The sequence below is a fragment of the Oryctolagus cuniculus genome, chromosome 10 (assembly GCF_051225735.1).
Source record: "Oryctolagus cuniculus isolate XC-2025 breed Fujian yellow rabbit chromosome 10, ASM5122573v1, whole genome shotgun sequence".
Lineage (NCBI taxonomy): Eukaryota > Metazoa > Chordata > Mammalia > Lagomorpha > Leporidae > Oryctolagus > Oryctolagus cuniculus.
This window is the reverse complement of record NC_142876.1, coordinates 67,973,914-67,993,947: the sequence shown is the minus strand read 5'-3', so window position 1 is coordinate 67,993,947 and position 20,034 is coordinate 67,973,914. Positions and strand designations below refer to the sequence as shown.

Genomic DNA, 20,034 nt, shown 5'->3' with positions numbered 1-20,034 from the left:
GCCTTAGCTGACAATAGCAACCAGATGTTCTCTCCTTTTGCAAACAGTAGATCATAGTTATCTTCAAAAAGAAAAAATATACATTTCTGTATGACCCAATGACTCATAAATGGCCCATGTGGGAGCAGGAGGGTATGTGGTATGGTGGAGAGCAGAGGGGTCAGGTGGCTTGGGCTCACATGTACCTCTGATTCACTCTTTTCTGAGGGCCAGATAATTTAACCTCTTTGTGCAAAGGAAATGGAAATGAAAATATATGCTTATTTTCCTACATTATATTGAGGCTTAAAGATAGAATGACTACTCTCCATTGGATTTTTCAGAAAGTTGTCTTTCTTCATCACCTTGAAACTACCCTCTTGGGAAAGTCTCCTCAAATTCATATACTTTCCAGTGCGCTCAGTAGCTTTGTCTGGGAACTTCAGCTATAGGAGTGGGGCTTATTGATTGTACCATTACCTCCGTGTTTATGGGTTTATGGAGTGAAGGAGCCAGGCCTGGCTGGATACTTAAAATCATATGAGGAGTTGATATGACGGCAATGTCTTAGTTCATTTTCTGTTGCTATAACAGAATTCCTGAGATGGGGTAACTTTTAAAGAAAGGAGGTTTGCTTTGACTCATCGTTCTGAAGGCCCTGGTGTCTGCTTGGTTTCTGGTGAGGACCTCATTCTTCTCGATGCATGGCAGAAAAGCAGTGCCGAAGAGAGGGAAAGTGGGCCAAACTCCTGTAATATCTCATACATCCTGTGAGAAAAATGCTCATCTGTGCATGAGGGTTGCCTCCTCCTGGCCCAAACACCTCTTAAAGGCCCCATCACCTGTCAGCACCATGATGGCAGGGACCAAACCTCAGCGTGAGTTTGGTGGGGACAACCCCTGTCCCAAACATTGTGCAGAATATGAGAATCACTACCAAAGGCAAAGTGGGGGCAGCACCCAGGATGACAAAGGATCTGGAAATAACCAAGAATTATTTTGGGCTAAAGTTAAAAAAAATAAGGGAGAAGCAGAAATAATATCTGTCTTCAAGTATTTTAATTATTGGAAAGAGATAGAAATTAGGATGAGTCTGGAACACTAAAAAAGGAAAAAAGCAGAATTAAGACAAGTGGGCGGAATTCCCAGTACATTTCAGAAACTCACACCATCTTAGCTACTGCATTACAAGATTGGCTGCCTCTGGAGGTGGTCAGCAAGAAATGCCCATGTACACACCAAGGATCACCTGCAGGAGAATTTACATCAGGAACCTCTGCCCTAGAACAATCCTGCCATCTTTCATGCAACAGATGAAGTCTTGGTTTTCCACTGCTGCTAATAACCACTTCAAATCTTAGTGATTTAAAAACAAAAATCATTTTATTTGCTAACAATAATTTCTCAGGCCAGCAATTTGGGCAGGGCTCCACTGTGTGGTCATGCCTGGGGCCACTCCTATGGCTGCTGTCTTCTGGCCTCTGAGTTGGGAGTGGATGATGGTCTCACTCAAATGTTTGGACATTGGGTCTGGTTTCTGGCTGGGCCTCTCTCCCCAGGTACACTTTTCCTTCTATGTCCATGAGGGCTTGGTTCCAGGACCCCCAACAGGTACCACAGGAGTTCAAGGCACTGGCATAAAATGGTATAGTGTTTGCATGTAACCTGCACACAACCTCCCATGTACTTAAACCCATCCTAGATAACTCCTAAAACCTAACACAATCTCAATGTTACATAAATAGCTGTTATACTCTGTGGTTGAGGGAATAATGACCAGACAAAAACACTGCACATGCTCTGTACAGACGCAATTTTTTTCCAGATGTTTTTGATCTTGCTAGGGAGCAAGAGGGGAAAGCTGCAAGACTGGAGACCGAGGTCTCCAAGTCCCCTGTTACATTCCCCACACTCCTCCGGTCAAACAAGTTCAAAGGCCAGCCTGAATTCAGGGAGAGGAAGAAGCTGATGAGATCAGCCATCAGGTTGGCAAAGGTCATGCCTACAGGAATGAGGAGAATTTGAGACCATTTCTTTTTTTGCAGTGCATTGTGAACACTTGCTACACTCCTCCTGTGTGCCCAGAACACTGCTGAGCATAAGAAGAGCAGGGAGCCAAACACACAATGGCTCCACTATCATGCAACAGACAGGCCAGAGGAGAGATAGAAATGTTAGCAAAACGGTCATGCACAGTAACACAATACCTGAACAACAGATGCTTGGACAAGAGACCAGGGACACTCTGAGAGCATCTTGAGGGGGCTTGACCCAGTCGAGCAGGGAGGGAGACTTCTCTGAGAGTGAGGTCCCCCACCTGGAGCAAGAGGACCAAGTGGCCGTGCCCAGAGGGAACATCTATGTCCTGTGCTTGTTCCTGAATCTTTTGCCCCCGTCCTTGTGCCCTCTTCCACTCTTCCAGGGAATTACTGGGAGGATGACTGGCCCATTTCCATTCCCCTGATAAGGCCTTGACTTGTCTTCTCCCTGTCTGAGACATCTTGTACACCCCCTCCTCAACTGCTTCCCAACTCAGATGCCACCTTTACCCATGGGCCTTCCCTGACTGCCTGAGTTTGATCACATTTCTCCTGATGGGCCCCAGCACCCCTCCGTATCAAACCTACCTAATGCTTAACCACATTGAGAGTCAAGTATGTAGTGTTCTCCGTTATAAGCTCTGTGATGAGATCAGTGCAGTCTACTTTGCAAAGCAAGAAAAAAAGTTTCTCAAGAGGCAAAATGTTGGCAGGAGCACATACAACGCAGGCTGCCCAGCTCCATTGAGAGAGTACGAGAATATGCATGCAGCTACCTCCTAAACACTTTAGGAAGCTGATGGGAAATGCAGTATAACAGGAACAATGGCAAACCAGGAAACACAGCACAAAGCTGAGGAAAGGGGTGAGGAGGCAGCAGAGGACAAGGTGACAGTACCTTTGAAAGGGGAGAAAAGAAAGTAGCCACACCACGCCAGACAGATCAAAGGGCTTTGCCCTGTTCTTCCCGGGGAGTGCAGGAGGGAGTAGGAGGAGGAGGAAGAAGAAAGGGGGCCAGCTCTGAGAACTTGTGAGATGAGCTTCAAGGAGACTGGTCTGCAGGAGAGGAACTGATGGTTCTACTTCAGGCACAATGAATCAACACTGTTCTTGGCAGAGAAGATAAATCTCTTTTAACTTCAAAAGCTCTACACATTGTAATCTGGAGTCCTGAAAGAATGGAAGGAATGACTGATCATCTAAATTTGCCTTAATTAAAAAATAAAGACAAAGCGAATCTATATATGTGTGTATGCACATGTGTATATGTATGGATAAATGTATTTCAAAGTCTCAAATATTAGAGTCTTGGTTTACATTCAAAATAGTAAATTTGAACTAGGCAATTGCAGTCAAGAATATCAAATTCCAGTGCACTGATATCAAAATATATAGATGCCACCTGCACATCATACAGTCTCATAGTACAGAATCATTTACGTGTATGTACATTGAATGAAAATGCTCTCCAATATGGGTTATTTTGCCCTACTTTAACTTGCTGACATGAATGAATGATCCTTACTGAGTGATTGTGAACCTGAGGATGACACACGGCTAGGCTGAGGAGTAAAGACGACCGTCATGTTAGGTACATAGCCTCTTTTAGCCTGTTTTCTGGTGCTAATAGCCCAATACCACAGACTGGGTACATTATAAAGAGACATTTATTGCTGCCCCACAGTTCTGGTCCAAGGTCAGGGTTGTATCTGGTGACGGTCTTCTTGCTGACATAGTAGCACAGAGCATCACAGAGACAGGGTGCACACTAGAGACCTGACCAAGTTGGTTTCCCACTCTAAAGATGACCCATTAATCCACTCATGAGGACAGAGCCCTAATCAGCTCTTGAAGTCCCACCTGGGAGCTGGTGTTGTGACACACAAGTTAAGCCCTGCTCTTGATGCTGGTATCCCATGTCGGAGCACCAGTTGGAGACCTGGCTGCTCCACTTCTGATCCAGCTCCCTGCTGATGTGCCTGGGTAAGCATTGAAGGGTGGCCCAAGTACCTGGGCCCTTACTACACATGTGGGAGACCTGGGTGGAGCTCCTGGCTCCCGGCTTTGACCTGCACCAGATCTGGCTGTAACCACCATTTGGGGAGTGAACAAGGGGCTGGAGGCTCTCTCTAGCTCTCGCTCTCACTCTCTCTCATAAATAAATAGTTTTTTTTTTTAAAGATCCCACCTGGACCTTCCTCTTCTATCCCGTAATGGAGGTTGGAGAGAACACACCAAATTCATGCCACCATGTGAGCTAACCTCCAAAGTAACTAGGAAAGGAAAACAGTCACAGAGGGGCAACATTTACACAAAGAATGCACGTGCAGACCTGCAGTGCGTGTAGCATCACAAAGAAAAACTGGCTCTTTCTGCCTGCTCATAGCCTCTAGACACTGCACTCAGTCAGTTTGTAATAAATCTGTATTAAAGTGAAGGGATGGGATTCCAGCTTCGGCAGTGTGCCAACCCTTGTTTCTACAACACACACACCCATCTGCTCCCTGCCTACCCACAGACCCAGCACTCAGTAGGGCTTGGGCTGGATTACCAGAGCCAGAAAGTGCCCTTCTAACCAAGCAAATCTTATTTCAGGATCTGAACAACAGTGTCTCTGATAACAAGTATCATGATGTAAATAAAGAATGATCTTTCCATTTACCAAGCACAGGGACAGGTCTGTTGAAAGGAACAGATTTTAAATAGCCAAGAATTTAAAGGAAAATGTCTTTCTCCTGTGTGATCTCATAAAACCAGAAGGGTATGTGTGTGATCCACTGGTCCATCAGTGCTACCCCAGCAGAACTCACACATCAACTTCCAAGGGTCACGTCATTACCTAACTTTACTCTGAGGTCAGGACAAAGTTGCTGCCCCTGTTTCTGAACAAACAGAAGAATAGAACTAAGCCCGTGTTCTCCAATGCTGGGGGGAAGAGCACCTGCCCTTCTCCCCACCCTCGTTCTTCGGGACATCTGTCTGAACCCTGTTTGAACCCTTCTGTTGCAGAGGTACCCACAGCCCCGGGGCCAGAAGAAGAAGAAGGTGGTGAAGTACGGCATGGGAGGCATGATCATCGTCCTGCTCATTTGCATCGTCTGGTTTCCTCTCCTTTTTATGTCTTTGATCAAATCCGTCGCAGGGGTCATCAACCAGCCCCTGGACGTGTCTGTCACAATTACCCTGGGAGGGTATCAGGTAATGCCTGGGTACTTCCTCTGGGGCTTCATGCTAACCAGTTATAGGATGCTGAGGGGTGTTTTGGATCCAACTGTCCTATCTGAATTTTGAGTGTCCTGCAAATATGTGATGGATGAATCAAGGTGCAGAAGGTGGTGAATGAATGATTCTGCTGCATTTGGGCACAGAAATAGTCACCTCAAACAGACATCTCTGAGGCCAGTTGCCCTCCAGGGGATCAGTGATTGATGTGCCTAGAAATGTTTATCTTTCCAGTCGGGTTGCAGAGGAGAGTTCTGTTGACAACACTGTGCATCTTTGTTTTCCAGCCTATTTTCACCATGAGTGCCCAGCAAAGCCAACTGAAAGTTATGAACAAGACAACGTTTGATAAGTTTGTAAAAGCTTTTACTAAGGACACTGTAAGTACAAGCATACAATAGATCCCTGTGGAGACCTTTCACTAGGCGAGCTCATCGGTTGCCGTAGTGCTCAGTGCTTTGCCACGGCCTGTGGTGGCATGAAGGAGGGTGTTCCTGGGTTTATAAGTTACACATGGCAGACTCCTGGCCACTGGCTACTTTGATAACCTAGAAGTTAAGTCTGTGCTACTGGGCATAAGTGTTAATCAATGTAATTTTAATTCAAAACATTTTAGCGTAAGCTCAACAGAGACTGCTTGATTTCAAAAATATTTTTTAATGTTTTACATTGTGTTCTGCATTGATCCTTTGACGAGATCTACACTGGGAATCCACCCTTACAAAGCACAGTCATGCTTCACTTAAAGACAAGGAAACGTTCAGAGAAATGCATCAGTAGGCGATTTCCACCGTTGTGCGAACATCATAGATTGTACTTCCACAACCACAGGTGGCTGTGATGTCCCTCAGTGGCGTAACCCTATGGAACCTCTATTGTGTCTGCAGCCTGTCACTGACTGAAATGTCATTTTGTGGTACATGACTGTAATTCCAGTTATGGGAAAGCTCTGTGTAGGTTCTTGCCTACAAACACATTCTCTGTATCTGTAGCAACCTGAAGCACCTTGAGGATTCAGGCTCATAGTACAGAATCATTTACATGTATGTACAATAAATGAATAATGCTCTGTGGAGGGAACTATAATCAGAGAATCTGATTAGCACTGGTGACCTGCTCCTCAGTTATAAAAGAGAGACAGACCTCCACACTTTTTCTTTACATATTATGAAAATTTTTCTAGCAACTTCTTTTGTAATAAGCAACAATCCTTATAGAGACCCCAGGTGGCATGACAATTTCTCAAGGGAAAACCTAAATGAAAAAAGGTTTAGATTATTATTTTTAATGATAAAAAATACATCCTCAATTGTATAAAGCGCCAATAATGTTTTGATGGTGGAGTTGTAGCCAGTGTTATTCTCTCTGTATTTCTAACTGCTGATAATGTAACATAGTTCTTATCAGAATTAGTTTCACAAATGATGTTTTTAATTTAAGAATGTGATTAAGCAAAACAGATGTATGTTTTCCTCTGTTGTAACAGCATGGTCCATGATTCAGGTTGTCAAAACTAACCTTGAGCCAAGAACAGCCATTAGGACAGCACTGAAACATTGTCAGTGGATTAAATTTTTCTCTCTCATGAGAAGGACTCTCCTGTCTAGGTGACAAATTTCTTTGTTAGTAGAGAGGAAAAAGGACACAAAACCACTTGTGTTTCCTCTGTCGTTTCATTGGAAGGACTGGTCAAAACCACCACTGCGGCTGGGCCGTGTGAGTGGGGGCTGCCAATGCCTGTGGGTAGACATGCAGAGGGCGATGGGACATCCATGGCTGTGGGCTGTGTTAACCGTCCTTGCACAGGAAGAACCCCCGTCTCTACAGCCAGTACGAAGGGAGAGTAGGTGCTTGCTTTATACAGCATCATGTATGTGATGTACTTATGCATACATTTTTGTGCACATGCAGGGTGCTATGCAATTTCTGGAAAATTATGAAAAAGAAGACATAACAGTAGCAGAACTGGAAGGAAACTCAAATTCTTTGTGGACCATCAGCCCTCCCAGTAAGCGGAAAATGATACAAGAGCTCATGGACCTCAAGAGTAGCTTCTCTGTTGTTTTTTCATGGAGTATTCAGAGGTAGTTACTGTATTTCCACCCGTAATTTTCCCCTTCCCCCAATCTAATCTCGGGGTGGAGGTGGGGAACAGAAAAGCAGAATCATTAGGGGGTGCTGCTCTTACTTATCTTTACACGTTTGAGAATTTTCCTTACATTTGCATTGATGAAATAATGATTTGCCCAGGAATCACTGACCAGACCAAAAACTTCTTAGTTTTCCTTTCTTTTTACTAACTTCAGTCTCTAAGTAAAAAAGGCTGGCAAGGAGTTCTGTGAGCAAAAGAGAGAGGAAGAGAATCAAGAAAGAGGGTGATGATTTACAAAGTGAAGCGAAGTATGGGTGCATCGTAAGATTTTCATGAAAAGGTGGAGTTTCTTCCTAATAAGAAACCATAGCCTCTAGAAGGCCCAATGCCATGTGCATCCCTGCAACACCGGGGAAGCACTGGCAGATCTGTGAGCACCAGGTGTGAGGACAGCGTGGCAGACAAACCAAGATTCCTCCCCAGCTAACCCGAACCAGTGCCAGCATGGGAGTTCTTCTTTTTGCCTTTACTCGTGTAGACAAGCATGGCTTAGAGTTCTTCTAGCCAAAAGACCAATGGTTTAGAGACCTCAATATAACATATGAGGTGCTTGAAGAAGTTCATGAAAAATGGAATTAAAAGATAAATTTATTTTTATACAAAAAGTTTTGAAATACACGCAGGGGCCGGCACTGTGGTGTAGCACATAAAGCCACCGCCTACAGTGCTGGCATCTCATATGGGCGCTGGTTTAGTCCCAGCTGCTCTATTCCCAGCCAGGTCTCTACTATGTCCTGGGAAAGCAGTAGAAGATGGCCAAGTCTTTGGGCCCCTGCATCCACATGGGAAGACCCAGAGGAAGCTCCTGGCTCCTGGCTTTGGATTGGCACAGCTCAGGCCATAGTGGCCAATTGAGGAGTGAACCAGCAGATAGAAGACCTCTCTCTCTCTCTCTCTCTCCCTCTCTCTCTCTCTCTCTCCTTCTTTCTCTGTGTAACTTTGACTTTCAAGTAAACCAAATAAATCTTCAAAAAAAAAAAAAAAAGAAATGCATGCATATGAGAGGCCCTTAAAAACTCATGGAAAATGCATATTATGGGGGAAAAAAAAGAGGTATGGATTGCAACACATTTTTATACCCAAATAAACTGATCTTGAGTGGGCATTGTGCCATGGCAGGCTAAGCTGACATGATATTTTCTATATCACGGTGGCAGTTTGAGTTCTGGCTGCTCTGCTTCCAGTCCAGCCCCCTGCTAATGCAAACCCTGGGAGACAGCAGATAATGGCTCAAAAACTTGGGTCACTGCCACCCATATGGGAGAATCAGATGGAGCTCTAGACTCCTAGCCCAGCCCTAGGTGTTGCCAGCATTTGAAGAGTAAAACTAACAGATGGAAGATTCTCTCTCTCTCTTCCTCTCTCTCTCTCTCCCTGCCTTGCTCTCTTCTTCTCTCCCTCTCTGCCTTCCAGCTAAATAAAAATAGATGAACATTGAAAAAACAAACTGATTCTTAAATTCTGTTTTCCATGAATTTTTTGAAGTTCCCTTGTCATTAGTTTCTCTCATCATTGCCTTCTGACTCTAGACTCTTGCAAGCAGTGAAGTAGGTGCCTTTGGTTCATAGTATCAACTCCTAAAGTTAATTCATAAGGAAATATTACAGACCAAGGTACTGTTCAGCATTTAAAGTGCTCTTTCTTTAATCTGATTTTCTCCTTTTAACAGTGTCAAATTCCTCCCTCGGATACTGTACTAATGGCCAAAAGTTTATTCCCTAACCTTTTTCTTTGAAGAGCTATCCAAAAAAAAAATTTTTTTTTTATTTAACTTCTGATGGAACATTCTTTTAAAATCTGGAATCTGGCAGTCGCCATGGAGACTTCAAGTTAACTAGGGTTTGTCTGAAGTCCATCTGAGAGCATCCAGAGGGTTTCTCTTGGGGTCAGCAGGCTCTGCTTGCTCACCTGCTCCTCTGCTGGTGGCCTCGGTGGGCTTTGTCAACGTGGTTACCAGAAGCTGCACAGAAGGGTGAGGAGGACAGGGCGGGTTGTGCTGACAGTTGTGGCCTCAGCAAAACTTCAGTGAGGTGAATAAGCGTCGAGGGAGTTTTAAGTCTCTCTTCCAGAATTCTCAGCACTCACTGACCTTGAACTTTTTTCCTGTTTTCCTTCACAGAAACATGAGTCTGGGTGCAAAAGCAGAGATAGCCACAGATAAGCTTTCCTTTGCTCTTGAAAATGTCACGCGAGAGAATATAGCCAAGATGATAGCTGGCAATGACACAGAGAGTTCAAAAACGCCCGTGTAAGTTTCCTTTCCCTGCTCCCAGAGCTTTAACTGGTATAAGTGACTGCTACCACGTCTCCATCCGCAAACCCGTGTGTACAGGAAGGTGGTCCTTCTTAGATTACCCACGTGAATTTCTATTTGGAGGTCCAATTTTGCTGAATAAAAGAAACTTATAGTCTCAGCCCTTGGCTCCTTTCTCCCCTTCCCCTGGCCTGATGCCTCTGCTGCAAATGAAGGTATGCCTGGTGCCAGGCTCCAGGGAGATGGTCCGTCCATGGTCAAGGGCACTGCTGGCTTCCACTGAGATACACAGGGCTCTTCCAGGGCTCAGCCATCAGTGCACACCACGAGGTGGCTCTCTCCTTCAGTGACTGGTGCCCTTCTGGGCACTCTGGAAATCAGTGTGCTGCCAGGAGCACGGGCAGGCTCTCCTGGTGGGCATGGCCAGACATTACGTGTGGCAGGGAGCTCCATTCTTCCTGCACCATGATTTGTGCTGCCCTCAACACCCTATTTAGGTGGGGGTGGGGCCCAGGACTGCACGAAAATTACCCAGGTCTTTTGTTGTCCTTATCAGCCTCTTAATCTCAGGTGTCCACTTCAGCCATTCAACCTCAAGGGCAGGAGTCCAGGCTCCACTTTCCTTCTTGGGGAGCCACCATGGGGAGCTGTGTGTATCTCCCCTACCATTCTGTCTGTCCAGCCAACCCAAGGAGTACTGAACTTGTCTCAGGGTTGCAAAGTCTGCTCTTGTCTAATCATAATCACCAAAGGCCAGGAAGGCCCTGAGAGACCTTTTTCCTGCCATTTCTCCTGCCCCTGGGTCACTAAGTTCCTGGCTAACAGAATGGCTGTGGGGAGGTGAGAAAGGGAGATAAGGGATAAAAGGGAATTGAGGGTCAAAAAATTGTATCTCAAAGTGTTATCCTGCCACAGAGGTACTCCATCCAAAATACATGCAAGCTGGGCTGTTCAGACTCTAACACGAGAACCATCGAGAAAACATGGTCTAGAATTGTGGAGTGATGACAGCTGGCAGTACTGTCAGTTTTGTCCCCCAGTCTGCCCTGGTCCTGTTTTACATTTTACTCATTTTGTTTTTTGAATTGTCACATAAAAATGGTATATATTTATGGGCATCCTAAGATGTTTTGGTAGTGTATACACGGTGCAATGATCAAATCAGAGTGAGCATATCTCTGTCCTCAAGCACCTGTCATTTCTTTGTATTGAAAATATTCCAACCCTGTCATCTAGCCTTATACAAATGTACAATACATTGTTATTAGCCTGGTCTCCCTACTATCCTACCATCACCCTACTAGTTAGGACATTCCACCCAACTACAACTGCCACCTGCTGGCCTCCCCCTCCTCAGGCCCTATTTTGTGCATTGACTTTAGGGACCAACAGAGGCAGCCCCTATACTCCCTAAGGCACCCTTTGTGATTCGCTGAGGCTGGAGATGGTCAAAGCCTCTCCCATAATCTCCAGATGAAAATGTGGGTCTAAGCCAGTGCTGCAGCTCACTAGGCTAATCCTCCACCTGCAGTGCCGGCACCCCAGGTTCTAGTCCCGGTCATGGCGCTGGATTCTGTCCCGGTTGCTCCTCTTCCAGTCCAGCTCTCTGCTGTGGCCCGGGAGTGCAGTGGAGGATGGCCCAGATCCTTGGGCCCTGCACCCACATGGGAGACCAAGGGAAGCACCTGGCTCCTGGATTTGGATCGGCGCAGCGCACTGGCCGCAACACACCAGCTGCAGCGGCCACTTGGGGGGTGAACCAACAGAAAAAGGAAGACCTTTCTCTATGTCTCTCTCTCACTGTCTAACTCTGCCTGTCAAAAAAAAAAAAAGCAGAAGAAGAAGAAAGAAAAAGAAAACTTGGGTCTAGATGTGACGTGGGTCACTCGGAGGGAAGAAGCAGAGGTCGTGTAAGGTCCAAGCCACCAGTTGTCTCCTCACCTCCATCAGACCCATTCATGTAGTCCTTTTGATTGTAGATCTTTTAGAAATCCTAGAGATTAGAATCAGAAGGGTGCTCAGTGTTATAGATAACAATAGGAGGAGCCCACCAGGAAAGAGAATCCCTTGGCTTCAGAAGCAAGTCACAGACATGGAGAAATGCCTGTCTCCATGTTTAAGTCATCAACCAGCTTGTGTACCGAGTTTATGTGCATGTCTGGATAGAGTCCAGTAAATTTGTTCTGCTTCAGATAATACTTCCGGTCATAATGGAAACCCATAAATTATGTCTATATCATATATGAAGACTTTTATCATTATTTGTTTGATGTAAAGCCAAAATTAGCAAGGAAGTATAATTTTACATGTTTCAAACAAACTTTAATTTTATCCTTTTTTTCTTACTGCACAGGATAATAGAAAAGATCTACCCGTATTATGTGAAAGCACCTAGTGATTCTAACTCAAAACCTATAAAGCAACTGTTATCTGGTAAGAATGAAAAGAAACTTTCAAAAATTTTTTTTCAATTTCAGCAGTTTGCATTTTCAACCTTTATCAAGCTACTTTCCAGTTATTTTGCTCCCTGGGAAAGGAACCATAAAACACTTGCTTGTCTTGAAAAGCCAGAAGGAATCATTCTCTCACCTGGAAACTATGCTCTTCATTTTCTTGATTTCATTAAAAGAGGGCCTGATTGGCTTAAATCCAAATTTAGTGATGTACAGTGCCGTAGAACCAGTCTGTCTATTTGTTTCTATTGACAACCAGATCTTGTACAGAAATCTGCTGCATACATTGTTAAATATGCTTGCTCCTTCACAATGAACATAGTAGAGAGATGGTGAAATGTTCTTGATGCAATCAAGTGTTATAAGTATCATTAGTAGTGCTTTAGTGATTGGATTTGTGCAATAAAGCAGTGATGATAGTAAACTGATGTTTTGGGATTAGTTATGAGCCATAAAACGACATCTCAATCAATGACAGACCGTATATATGATAGCATATACCATATAGCCTCGGCAGATAACCTCCCAACTGACATCCAGAGTTGCCCTTGTAGCTTCCCATCTCTCCCTAGAGAAAGGTCCTATCTCCTTCTCCCTCTGCCCTAGACCCCACTCCCTCCTCATCTGCAATCCTCCAACATCATGGAATTGCCTCCTCTTAGATCCTCTATCCCTCCCTGACACCGGCTTCTTTGCCTGGGAGTGACATGAGATGGAGCCTTCAATGTTACTCTTCCCCACACTGCATAGCCTCACTTCTCTGAGATCCTACTCAGAATAAGGGTTTATAGGATGTGCTTTGCTGAGTTCTCTCTGATCTTTACCACATAGTACATTTAAGATAGGTTGATGGTTACCACCAGCTAACATCTAAGGAAACTGAGACTCATTATTAATTACTCAGCTTAGGCAATGGTAGAACTAGATCCAGACACAGGAATGTCTGGGCCCAGGGCTGGATTTTTGCCCTTGTAACTTCCTCTGGACTTTAGAACCAGTTATCTTCCTGCTCCTGAGTGTTCTGAGTAGCTCTCATTCTTCCTTAATAACCACTCTGGCATTACCAGTATCCTGCCATTCCTCACTCTTCTACATCCATCCATCCATCCATCCATCAATCCATCCATCCTTCCACCCAACAGACATTTAATGCCAAGCACTGCCCTATATTCCTATGATCTAGGAATTGAGCATGAAATAATGTAGAGTCAGTTCTTACCCTCATAGAATCTACACTTCATCACAGTTTTCAGTGGGAACACTATCCTCATTGGCAGACGTGGGAATTTCTTAGAACAATCTATGAAATATAACTGCAGGCTTTTTGATTGCCCTCTTCTACTGTGCTTTTGCATTCGGTTTCTGCTCTAACACCAGCTGTCACTGGCCATACAGTGTGGTCTGCAGAACCTCATGCCATCCTTCCTGAAAGGAAGTGTTCTCTCCAGGCCAACTGACTCCCCTGTGCTGGAGAGTCTATGCATGTGACCAGAGACGGTGCATCCATGCATGATCTGTACCCACTGGGATAAGCAGCCATGCCCTGAGCAATGTTGTAGCCCCTTAACACTCAATGAAGTGTCTTCCTCCTTGGAGAAACTGAATAACTGCTGGTAATATAAAAGAATCAGCAAGTTCTGTCAAAAGTCAGGGCTCTGGGTTTTTGAGAGTTGTTTGGAATAATCCACAGAGCTGTCCTGTGCTTTGGCTGAAGTGCACATATAGCAATAGTGACCTCTTTAGCTGAAAAAGAGAAATTGCCTATCCTCCCAGGGCCCCCCCTCCATCCACTCTCATTGCTAATATGCCCATTGTCCTTCTCATCCCAGAACCTTATGGTACAGATGGTAACCAGGTTTTGCCATCTGAGAACTGCTGATGTGCCTGGAATCCTAAACATCTCATGCTAACTTGATTTTGTTTTTCTCTTCTTCTAGAAAATAATTTCATGAACATCACCATTATTTTGTACAGAGACAATGCAACTAAATCTAACAGTGAGTGGTGGGTTCTCAACCTGACTGGAAATAGGATCTATGAGCAGCAGTCCCAGGCCTTGGAACTGGTGGTCTTCAATGACAAAGTCAGCCCCCCAAGTCTGGGGTTCCTAGCTGGCTATGGGTAAGGATTCTGGTTATAATCCACAGTTACAAGAACAGTCTGCTATGGCAAATAAAGTTGAGGATGAGAAGCCATTCTCTTCTTAGAATTCTTGGATAATAAACAGGACATTTCCCAGATTTAGCCTCATAAGGTAGTGTTCTCCACCTGGAGTCTTAGCAACATGATTCTCAGAGAAAGCCCATTCTGTTAAAGTAGGGATGGCTAACATCCAGCCCATGAGGTATATAAGACCCACAAAAGCTTTTTGTCAGGATTCAAAATTCAGCAAATTTATAGCAGGCTAATTTTTAAATATGTATTTATGTATGTATGTATGTATTTAGTATTTAGTATTTGAAAGGCAGAGTTACAGAAAGAGAGAGAAAGAGAGACATCCTCTATCCACTGGCTCACTTCCACATGTCCACAACAGCTAGGGCTGGGCCAAGCCAAAGCCAGGAGCTAGAACTCCATCCAGGTCTCCACATAGGTGACAGAAGCCCACGTACTCAGGCCATCTTCCTCTGCCTTCCCAGGCTCTTTAACAGGGAGCTGGATCAGAAGCAGAGCAGCTGGGAATCTAACCGTGAGATGCCAGTGTTGCAAGTGGTGGCTTAACCAGGTGTACCACAACGCTGGCTCCTATAGCAGGCTGATTTTTTCAGACTTATTTTTTATTTATTTGAAAGTTAGAGTTACTGAGAGAGAGAGAGAGAGAGTGAGAGAGAGGTCTTCCATTCACTGGTTCACTCTCCACATGGCTGCAATGGCCAGAGCTGGGTCATGCTGAATCAGGAGCCAGGCACTTCATCCAAGTCTCCCATGTGAGTGGCAGAGACCCAAGCACTTGGGCCATCTTCCGCTGCTCTCCCAGGCACATCAGCAGGGAGCTGGATCAGAAGTGGAGCAGCCAGGATTTGGACCATCACCCATTCGGGATACCAGTGTTGTAGGCAATGGCTTAACCAATTTGCCACATTGCCAGCCCCATCAGGCTAATTTTTAAGTTGATAATTTTGTATGGCTGTCACTCCCTGACTTGCAGAGGAATGACACTGGACTCTGCGCTGTTCTTTTGTCTGCTTGGCCCTTCCCGGGTTTGCTGCTGGTTCTTTCCAGGTTGGCTGCCGATCCTTCCACCTCCATGGAAGGGCGATGCCCCCTGCCACTTTCCCCACTTCCGCGGGGGAGCAGCACACGGCCGGCCGGCTCTCTCGGGGGCTGCTCAGGTGTTCCTTCAGATGTTCCCCTTAGATGTTCCTGGTGCATGTTGTCTCTCTCCTCCTTTATAGTCCTCTTCCACCAATCCCAACTCTGCTACCCACACGCCGAGTACGCTGCTCTCCTCCAATCAGGAGCAGGATCAGCTCCTGCAGGTCATCACTCAAGTTGGCGAGAGGCAGCTGCGTAGAAGTTGTTTACTCCCTTCTCAGCGCCATATTGTGGGACAGCAGATGCATAGAATAAGTCTTAATTCCAGTAACTTAGTCTAGTCTGAGTTGCTCCCCACATATGGCCATGGATGATTTTTTAAAAATTGATGCTAACATGGCCTTTGGAAGAAAAAAATATTCCTCACTCTTGTGATAAAGGGAGAAGAGCTAGGTACAGGAAGCTGTATTTCACACCAGCCATTTCTACCCAACAAAAGAGTCTTCAAAAAGTTCATGGAAATACCTATTACAAGAAAACTGTCTGAGTTTTTATTTTTGGCACCAAACTAAACTTTCCCACAAACTTTCAAAGTCCCCTAGTATTGTGTTACACCAAATATACCAGTGTTATGATAAACATCCTCCATGAACCATACTTAACTGCTAGATATAACTTCTGCTTTCTGTGTTTTTCAGTATCATGGGATTGTACGCTTCGGTGGTCCTCGTGATTGGGAAATTTGTCCGTGAATTCTTCAGCGGGATTTCGCACTCCATCATGTTTGAGGAGCTCCCAAATGTGGATCGGATTTTGAAGCTATGCACAGACATTTTTTTAGTTCGGGAGACAGGGGAACTGGAACTAGAAGAAGATCTCTATGCCAAATTAATATTCCTCTACCGATCACCGGAGACCATGATCAAATGGACCAGAGAGAAAACAAACTGATAACCTTAGGACCCAGGCTGCAAAGAAAGCTAACATTTGAATTTTTTTAAAAAAGCACAATATTCTCATAAGAGCTAAGCATTTCTAGTTTGACGGAAATGATTTCTCTTCTGACCGGTGGCGGAAAGGAGCTGACTTCCTTTTGCAACAGAAGCTACCACAGCAGTGAGGGCGCTGTTGAAGGAGTTCCTTTTAATTCCGTGTCTCTGACATCAGGGCTATTTGCTTTTATGTTTTAGTCAACCGTGTCTTGCATTCTGATGGACAATGTGAAGGAATCACATGCGGGCATTCCCTACTACAGAGACTAGAGGGAGGATGAGAGAAAGGCGCCTCCAAGTGGTACCCGGCGGGATGGCGCCTTTGCTGGAGAGACGCTGTCCTGCATCTAGCTCTCCAGCACCCAGCGGAAGCCACCGCGAGGAGACTGGAGGAGCCTTCAGCACACGCCAAGTATAAAACAGCAATAGGAGGCGGAAAACTCCCCACCCTGTGTCTTAGCGGGGAGAGAGGGGGGAATGAACAAATCCACAAAGATGTCCCTGGAAGGATAACGCCTCGCTCTAAGCAAAAAGATACCATTAGCGATACTCTTACTGCCTTATTGTAACTGAAGACGAATAAGAAATCTTTCCATGAAACACCAGTGACTTCTCAGGAAAACATTACAAGCAGCAAAGAAACTTCGTGGACACCTGCTTAGCTGAGACCCAGGAGTGGCTCACTGCGTTGATGTGAGCGCTGTGCTTCGGTTTCTGCTCTTCGTGGAAACAGATGTGGGACAAAAGACCCGAAGGCCAACCCAGTGGGATGTGGAATACTTTGACTTTGGAACTCTCGCGTAACTGAGGTCATGATGGCTCCTCTGCCTTTCCCCGTTCCCCTACACGCTTTCTGCCATTTCCATGATTTACGGCAATGGTTTTTCCAGTATGTGACATTTTCCTTCCTGTTTTTCAGGTATATCAAAGAGTTTACATGTTCCAATTCACATTTTTACATCTGAGACGGGTTTTTTAAGTTCATAATTATGAAAGAAATATGTATATTGAGCTTGGGGAAATAAAAATGGCCTTTTCTTAAATTATTATTATTGGTAATACAACCTCTTCATTAAATGACAATGTAGCATGAAAAACGTTAGGATTGAAATGTAGTTTTCATTCCATATTAAAATGCAGTTTCTGAGAAGAAGCATTGAATGGGCTAGAATATGTCAAAAAAAAATGATCCTGTGTAGTTTGGGTTCAGGGCTGACTTAAAATAAAGCACATCTTGCAAAGTCATTTAAAGGATACTCTTTCTTCTGCCTGTTTGCATGGAATAGGAAGTTATTCTTTTCAACATAGTGTGCAAAGAGTTAAGGAATCAACTCAATGGGGCTGGCATTGTGGCATAGCAGGTAAAGCCACATCCCATATGGGAAAATAGCGGAAGATGGCCCAAGTGCTTGGGCCTCTGAACCAACATGGGAGATTGGAAGAAGTTCCTGACTCCTGGCTTCAGCCTGGTCCAGCTCCTGCTATTATGGCCATTTGTAGGAGTGAACCAGTGAATGAAAGATCTCGATCTCTCTCTCGATCTCTCTCTCTCTTTCTCTCTCTCTCTCAAACAGTGAATAGAAATTCCTCCTCCTCTCTCTTTGTCTCTCATCCGTGTGTGTATCTCTGCATCTCAAATAAATAAAATAAACTGATAAGCCTTAAAAATCAGCCAGGAATTTTCAGGATGCAAACTAACACATTTGAGGAAATGTAGACATGGGAAAGCGCTCATCAAACGAAAGTGTAAAGGCTCAAGTTTACCAGGACTGAATATCCCACAAAAAATAAATAAATAAAAATCCAGGGTTTAAGAAAGAAACTCCAGGTGTGTCCGAGAGGGAAATTCTGCAGGGAGGCCCTAATTCCAGGAAGGTCTATGCTGGCATGGGAGTCACACAGAGAATGAGGAAGCCGACCTCTGATCCAGGCTTGGTCACTGTCGAGCTGGGACACGCGGGCAGCAGGAGCTTCCCCAAGCCTTGGTTATCTGACCCCAGAGGATCTCAAGCTTTAGCCAACAGCTCGCTGAGCCTCAGAGGACACTTGTCCCACTCAGTGGTCTGCCTCCTCTCTAAGGCAGCCTGTTCCCTTAGGCTGGGCTGTCTGGAGATAGACCAGGAAGTGGGGTCACTGGAGGACATTTTGGGGAGTGACTCTGGTGGTCACATTGGTGAGTGGGAAAGGCAGGACCAGGCAGAGGGAGCGCTGGGGCCTTGGCTTGGTGGGAGTTCCACTGGCTCAGTTTGGAGAGTTCCCAGGCCCAGGGAACCCCTAAAGGCTGTGCTTCTGTCCCCTGCCCTCACCTACAAACAGGTACAAAATCCAGGGGGACCGTTTGCCGATGTCCAGGAAGTTGATACCTGTGTGAGTAGCCAGACCATCCAGTGTATCTCCCTTGTCCCTCTGGCCTGGGAGTGGCTCCCACCATGTCTAGTCCATCTTGTGGATTTGGGGGTAGGGGTGGGGTATCCTGGCTAGCCCAGTTCTCCTCTGGGCTTGCTTTACTGGGGGTGGGGAACAGGGACTGCTTGTTCCATGAACTCCTTGTTCAGCAGGAACCGATGTTCCGTGCTGCCATTTCCTCCAGCCACCCAGGGCCCTCCAGTCACAATGTTTAAACATAGTCTTTCACACCGGAAGAGTGTGTGTAGCTTCAGAATTAGAGATGAAATTTAAATTACACTGGCCTGGTTAAGGTCATTATTTATTTGGCAGGAAAGGTCTTTGGTACAGCCAGGGTGCACAAATGATTATTTCTGAGGACCTACATTGTTTTGTGTAGGAAGTATTTGTTTTCTAAAAAAATAGAACATTATTCCGAATTAAAGTGTTATTTTAAGACATAGGTATCTGTGGTTGAGTTTCTGAATACTTTTAGGGATCAACTTTGCCTACAGCTTAGATTTCATAGCATCTTCAGAGTGGCTGATCATTTCCCCTGTTGTCGATTTGCTTTCTAGTTTGTAAATGTCAGTTTGTGTCTGTATTAGTCTGATTCTCATGGCATTAACGAGAGGGCTTGTACCCACCCATGCTTCATAACCACCAGAGCTCATCCTACTCCCAGATGCCTTATGAAGACAGAAAAGGGGAATACCTGCAAGCTGGAAGATCATTTCAAAGTAACAGTTTTTGCATATGAAAATTAAGTATTGAGAACACCACTATCAGTTATAAAATGCTTATGTGTTCCCAGTCTACTCTTACATGCCAGACCTTCTTTTCCATGTGTATTTGCATGTAGACTCAGTGTTAGGACCCAAGGACTGATTGGTCTAGATGAGAATATTAGTTTACCTGAGAAGTCTGGGGATCTGAACACTAGGTGTCATGATTTCTGCGGGTGTCTCTTATTGAATAGAAGCCACCAGGTAAAATAAACAAATGTTGATCATCTGGATTAGAGCCCTTCAGTCCGGCCAGAGTGTGGCTTAGCCTGGCCTTGTACCCCCAGAGGATGTCCTCAGGGAGACGACAGAACCTAGGCAGTGCCTGTGGGATGTACTTAGACTTGGGGGAGATACATCATTGCTTTAGGCTGTGGAAGTTGATGAGCAGGTCCTTCTGTTGTCTGTTACGCTTTTATTTCTAGGCCTATCTCCTTAACTGCCCTGCAAAAAGCCTTATCATTTTTACAGTTGTAGTCTAGTGGCAGGTTACTGGTCTACAGTCTAGTAACAAAACC

The 20,034-nt window shown here is 45.0% G+C and overlaps 1 protein-coding gene across 6 annotated transcripts in view; it reads left to right on the top strand.

Annotated features, from left to right (window-relative positions):
* The window catches only part of PIEZO2 (piezo type mechanosensitive ion channel component 2), a 454,193-nt gene extending 436,602 nt beyond the window's left edge, over positions 1-17,591 (top strand). For all 6 annotated transcript variants that reach the window (XM_089305336.1, XM_089305338.1, XM_089305337.1 and 3 more), the window contains 7 exons: positions 5,028-5,216; positions 5,528-5,620; positions 7,152-7,324; positions 9,512-9,640; positions 12,000-12,079; positions 14,037-14,220; positions 16,053-17,591. In XM_089305336.1, the coding sequence (XP_089161462.1) occupies positions 5,028-5,216; positions 5,528-5,620; positions 7,152-7,324; positions 9,512-9,640; positions 12,000-12,079; positions 14,037-14,220; positions 16,053-16,305 (1,101 nt within the window). In that variant the 3' untranslated portion in view covers positions 16,306-17,591. The remainder of the gene's footprint in view (positions 1-5,027; positions 5,217-5,527; positions 5,621-7,151; positions 7,325-9,511; positions 9,641-11,999; positions 12,080-14,036; positions 14,221-16,052) is intronic.
* The last annotated feature ends 2,443 nt before the right edge of the window (positions 17,592-20,034 follow it).